The sequence below is a fragment of the Rhinolophus sinicus genome, linkage group LG15 (genome assembly GCF_036562045.2).
Source record: "Rhinolophus sinicus isolate RSC01 linkage group LG15, ASM3656204v1, whole genome shotgun sequence".
NCBI classification, from domain to species: domain Eukaryota; kingdom Metazoa; phylum Chordata; class Mammalia; order Chiroptera; family Rhinolophidae; genus Rhinolophus; species Rhinolophus sinicus.
The window spans coordinates 43,142,204-43,148,203 of record NC_133764.1 but is presented as its reverse complement, the minus strand read 5'-3'; the positions used below and the strand labels follow the sequence as shown (position 1 = coordinate 43,148,203).

Genomic DNA, 6,000 nt, shown 5'->3' with positions numbered 1-6,000 from the left:
CATGTTTCATATACATATTTATATATATTTCATGTACAAAGTTACATTCCGAACCCCAGGGATTCCATAATAGAAATAAATACTGAAATAGCTACATTGCTAAACAAGCTTTTTGCTCATAGAAATGAAGCCTCAGCCTCTAAGAGACAGCAAGTAGGACATCCTAGAACCCATTTTTCAGATTACAGAGGCAAGTAAAATTTGGGATAAAATGTCTAGGACAAAAAACAAATTCAGAACATAAAATGGTTAAAATATATTCAAATATTGAGAAATGTATGACAACATTAATAAAAACTTAATTCTTTAAAGAGAAAGAAAAAGACATTCTGTATTATAAACCAGCATAACCCTGTTAGAAAGCATTTATGATTTCCACATTTAATTCTCTCTGCTCCACTCTTCCCATGTTACAAACTAGGACCAATGAGTCCCTTTCTCAACATGATCAATTAAGAAGTGCCCTAAATCTGGTTGAGTCCTTTGGTAAAGGTCATAATACTCACAAGGAAATAAATACTCAGTTCCATAGCAGTTGCCCGACACACATTCTTTAGGCCAGTTAATATTATGAGACAATTGTTTTGTTTCTAAGGCAGCCATTGTTAAAGGATCTATTCTCAAATCTAGGAAGACCTTTAAAAGCTGAATTCCTAGAGAATATTCTCCCTTTGCCTCACAGGGATTTTAATCTACATACAATAGTGTTTGATTGCTGTATATGATACTGCCACTTTTGTAGATCAGCAATGGTCAAACATCAGCAATTTTACACAGTCCAACCTCACACGTAACCCAAGCGTAACAAAATGAGAAAATTCTCAGGTATCCCTTATTTCTTCCAATAGGAGTAAATGTTTTTTACATGGAGACCAACCCGAGGTACTCAATCCTCTTCTCTGCCCTTAACGTGCTAGCTAAGGGCAGTTTACACCAATCACTGCTGCTTGCAAGAAGCTTGCATTTTGGCATTTTCTTCCAAAGGTTGCCCCTTGACTAAAGTGAACATTACAAGAATATAAACATGTTATTGGGGGCAAGGGGGAAATAAAGCAATATGCAGAAAATACTTAACTGAAATTACAAACATGAGGACAAGCCCTTAAAATAAATTGTACAGGTTATTTTGAACTCTGTGCCCCTGAAGTTAATTAACAGGGGCACAGGCAATCTGACAGTGTGACATAAAATAACGACAAACCCACATTTCTTAAGTTAAAGCCAGTAAGTTTAAAAAGAACAATTACAACATGTTTGTTTACATTTCTCATCTTTAACTCCTGATTTCCTAAATTACATTCGGCCATGTAAATTGTAAAAGACTGAACAGCAAATGGAGTATGATTCTGCGATGTTTACTTCTGGGTATTAAAATTTCCAAACACTTTGGTGTCTCTTTTTTGTGAATTTAAACAACATTCTCCAAAATGTTTAAGAATGTGGGTTTTTTAAGGTATTGCCAAAAATGACTCAGATTTAAAATGAATTAAAAGCATACCTTACAAGTTATGGAAAAGTGGCCTAAGTTTTAGTGCCCTGAAGAAAAGTACATAGCTCAAGCAAAAGCATTATCCTTTTAACAGCTTTTACCAAAAGTTTTTTCTTCTAGCCATTTAAAGTGTCTGCAATTTTACTGTGTACATAATGTGCTTATAGACACACATGGCCAAATGGATCCAAAGGCCTCCTCCAGCTCCTTAAATCTGATGTAGTTTATAATCTAGCCTAATCATGTATATGCTTAAAAGATACATGTACTTTTTACAAATATCTTGCATGACAATTCAGAAAAAAAATCCCTGGCACTTAAGAATGCTCAGATAATCTGAGACCTGTGTTTGCCTTCCTTTCTTTGAAGTAGTCCTTCTGATAAGAGGTCTTTATCCAATAGGTTTATATTTTTAAAATAGCACTTAAATTTATATTTAGCTTTGCCTAAAGTAATCAGTAAATCACACATTTTCAAGAAGGTTGAGAAGGAAAAAAACCGCAGTATAATTAAACAAGGCAATCAGATCTAGCCTCTATTTTTAAAATGGGTATTGTGAGTAAAAAGATGTCACGTCGACTTTTACTCTTGGTTTTGTCTTCTTGGCTTTGTCTTCTTCCCCTTCATAGTTTTCCTCTTTGAAGATGGCATTTCAATTTCAACAGGGCATAAAAGCTCAAATGTGTCATTTACATACAAAATATCAAGTATAGCTGTTCTGTAGTTTTATACAGAAGAGAAAACACCATTTCTAATCATATCCCTCATTCAGTCCGTCAGGCCACACTCCATTACCACTACGGCTTTACTCTTAGTAACTGGAAAGAGCAGTCCAACAACTGGTAAACAGGTGAATCTTTCACATGGAAAAAAATTCAACCAACCACCACCACCTGCTGGTACAAGAAATCCAAAACACAATTTCCTTTAAAAGAAAAAAAATCCTCCATTGCTGATACCTATCTTCTAAGCCTTATAAGTATAAACCTTTCAAACATGTCAGTATGAAATGAGTGAAACTAGTCTCAAAAAAACCAAAGAAAAAACAAAACAAAAAAAACAAAAAATCAGAATATTCAGAGAAGCAGGCCTCACAAACTTTACAGCTCTAATAAGTCAGAAACAGGAAACTTTTATTTAAATAGTGTAGTCTTAATTTCTTTAATATAAAACCCCCCCAAATCTGATGAAAACAAAGTTTTATATATCATATAAACAAGATTTGTCAGATTTGAAAGTGAAAATTAAAGTAATTTACAGTTAGCTTTTAGCCCTCTTGGGACATTTAGATAAATCCTGATAATCCACCTGATATTAGTTTGTGTCAATTTTATAATACACTGGGGAAAACTTTACTACTGTAGTTTCATTTATCAAGTGTTTCCATTAATTCCATTATTAGTGACAGCTAAAAAGTGACCCCATCAAACGAAGTGACATTAACTGTGGCAGAATATACCACATCTGGATTGCTTTCTATAATTCACCAGTTTGCAGAAAGTAAACATTCCTTGATTTGTTCATAATATACTGAAATTGCCTATAACACTGGTGCAGTAAAACGGCTAGTTCCTGTATTGTTACGGTAAGACAGATTTTGTAATGTAAAGTTAACAGGGAAAAAAATGCTCACACATTATGTGGTGAAACTTATTTCACGAAGAGAGCATTAAATAAAGAGGAAAAGGGAAAAGAAACCATGCAGAAGAGACGGCATCCCCGTGTCCACCGGCGTCCCATGGGCTCACTCACTGCCATACATCACTTGCCACACGATCAAGTGACTCCTTTCTGCTTTGGCAACAGACGGTTCAAGTGGAAGATCCTCTCCAAGAAGTTCCGATTCTCCACCTTCATCACCTGGAGGACGACAAGGAGGGTGACAAGTTAGGCTGAGTGTGGACTCTGCAGGCTGATGTCCATCCCACAAGATGCTAATGCTCGGTGCACGAACAGTGTGCACAGAACTCATCTGGGTCCCATTGCAGACAACACAGTAAAAGAAATGCCGTGAATCCGAATCTTCTTATCTGATTTCTGAAAAGGTTATTCATTTCCAGACTGTATCTGTAACAGTGAGTTCACTAAATTATGTTGGGGGCTCATCCCAATATGTGTGCATACTGAAGCTAACAGAGACGGAAGCTAAGAAAGCAAAGCTGTCCAATTCTGTGTTTATCTAAAATGGACTGTCTGCTCTTGTCTATTTCAAAGTAAGAACGAGACTAGACAGTACTATTAATGTGAAAGCGTGGGGACAGGCCCCACAAATAAGCGACAACGCATGCTTATTGTGACAGTCAAGTTCTCCAAAGGTAACTGACACCAGCACATGGAAACTGACATCGTCTCCCTGCAGCACTATGAGATGGCAGATTCTTCGCCTAATAGGCTGACTTTTCCTTTTCATCATTTTCAAATTTAGGATAGGTCATGAGTATAGTGGAGATGAAGAAACGAGGCCGAGGTACACACAGACTAGAGGTTCTTCCAGTAGCTGCTGAACGAATTTGACAAATGAGGTCCTGATCAAAGACACTGCTCTACAAGGCCCAGTGCAAACACCCATACCTCTCTGTACAAGCACCCATACCTCTCTGTACAAGCACCCATACCCCTCTGTACAAGCACCCATACCCCTCTGTACAAGCACCCATACCCCTCTGTACAAGCACCCATACCCCTCTGTACAAGCACCCATACCTCTCTGTACAAGCACCCATCAATTGTTTTTTTTGTTGCAGAGCAGGGTTACTCTGGCATAACCCAGAGAAAACTCGTCTAACGGGTCAGATTCTTCAGCGGAATCCTCCCCATTTAGATAACAAGGGACTAAGCTATAACACCGATCTCCTATAACCTTGTACTGTGTCTCAGCTGAATTTCAGCCGGGCAAAAGAAAACATTGATACTGTCAACTAGAAGAGTGGAAGAGGAAAAACCATAAAAATTTGCATTTTCCTCAGCAGGCCAATCTCTCCCTTACCCACCTCTTACTGGCCTTTTCACAGCAATGTCCAACTGTGGAGAGGAGCATGCCTTAAAAGGCTCAAAATCCAATTCTGAACTGAAATATAGTCAGGTAGCTTGAGTATAAAAAATTAAGTTTGGTTTTTAAATTTTAAAAAGTTACAATGATAATGAGTAATTAGCTGAGATAAGATTGCTGGCATTTGTTTTTTGTGTTGTTTTGTTGTGAAGGTTCTATTTTTAAAAATTACCCTGTTTCCTAAGGTCTCTACATCCTACTTAATCCATATAGGACTGCTGGGATTAATTTTTCATTGTTAATATATTATAGGAAATGAAAAAGAAAAAGGAACAACAACAAAAATCACACTGAATTTTTTTAAAGCATATTTACTATTAAAATTAACCTATGCTTTAAGACAAGTCTGTTTTTCAGGTTGGGTTAACTAGAGATACCGACAAACCTGGTCAAGCAATTTCTATGCTATTTTCAGACTCTACAATGGAAGGAATTTTTAGTGAAAATGGAAAAACCAGAGGTTTTACCAACATACTTTGTATGGTTCCAACTGCCATATTGCACTTAAAAAAAAAAAAAAAATCACCCCAGCCAAGTAAAGTCCCTCTTTTAAAAAGGACTTCCGTACCAACAGACAATTATTTAAAACACTTTGAAGTGACCCCATTCCTGCTAACGTCACCAGAATCCATTAATTTCTAAACTTAACATTAACATCCCCTCGTTAAAATGTGTCAATAGCCTTTTTGCATTAGATATTCTAGTTTATACTAATTACATGTGGCACACTCACTTACATGACCCTAAATTTTATACCTCTTTTTACAGTATTCATTGATGTTTAGGAACTTTTGAATCACTCTAATTTCAGGCCAGTCTGAAGGATCCCTTCTTTTACAGCAAATAAATTTACATCACAGTGCTCTATAGTCTATAAAGCACTAGACTTGCACAAACATCAATTCTCTGTTTTCTTTGTACCTCTTTGGTCATTCCTTCTTAGACAGATTATTTCCCAAGAACCCTCTCTCCTCAGACAAACAAAAAAAAAGACCCAAAAGCCCAGTGAACGTTTCCCACCTATGTAACTCCCAACTCCCATGCTCTTTTCAAGGTCAACATACCCAGTACTGGAAATCCTCTTTCCCTCCCTCCAAATCCTCTTCCGTCCTGAGAGTCCATATCTCTGAGTCAATGGCTCGCTCCCTTCCCCCACATCCTCTTACAGTCATAATGGCATTGCAGACGGTGGGCCCGTAAGATTATAATGGTGCAGAAAATTTCCTGTTGCCTAGTGATGTCATAGTGCGCATTCCTCACGTGTTTGTGGCGATGCTGTGTAAAGCACTACTGCGCTGTCAGTCACAGAAAGTTTAGCACATACATTAAGTACAGCATGTAATACCTGATAATGGTAATAAACGACTATGTTACTGGTTTATGTACTTACTACACTACACTTTTTATTATTTTATAGTCTATTCTTTCTACTTATCAAAAAAAGTTTGTTGTACAACAGTAT

The 6,000-nt window shown here is 37.0% G+C and overlaps 1 protein-coding gene across 16 annotated transcripts in view; it reads right to left on the bottom strand.

Annotated features, from left to right (window-relative positions):
- The window catches only part of SPAG9 (sperm associated antigen 9), a 109,969-nt gene continuing 103,969 nt past the window's right edge, over positions 1-6,000 (bottom strand). For all 16 annotated transcript variants that reach the window (XM_019730987.2, XM_019730983.2, XM_019730991.2 and 13 more), the window contains one exon: positions 1-3,349. In XM_019730987.2, the coding sequence (XP_019586546.1) occupies positions 3,234-3,349 (116 nt within the window). In that variant the 3' untranslated portion in view covers positions 1-3,233. The remainder of the gene's footprint in view (positions 3,350-6,000) is intronic.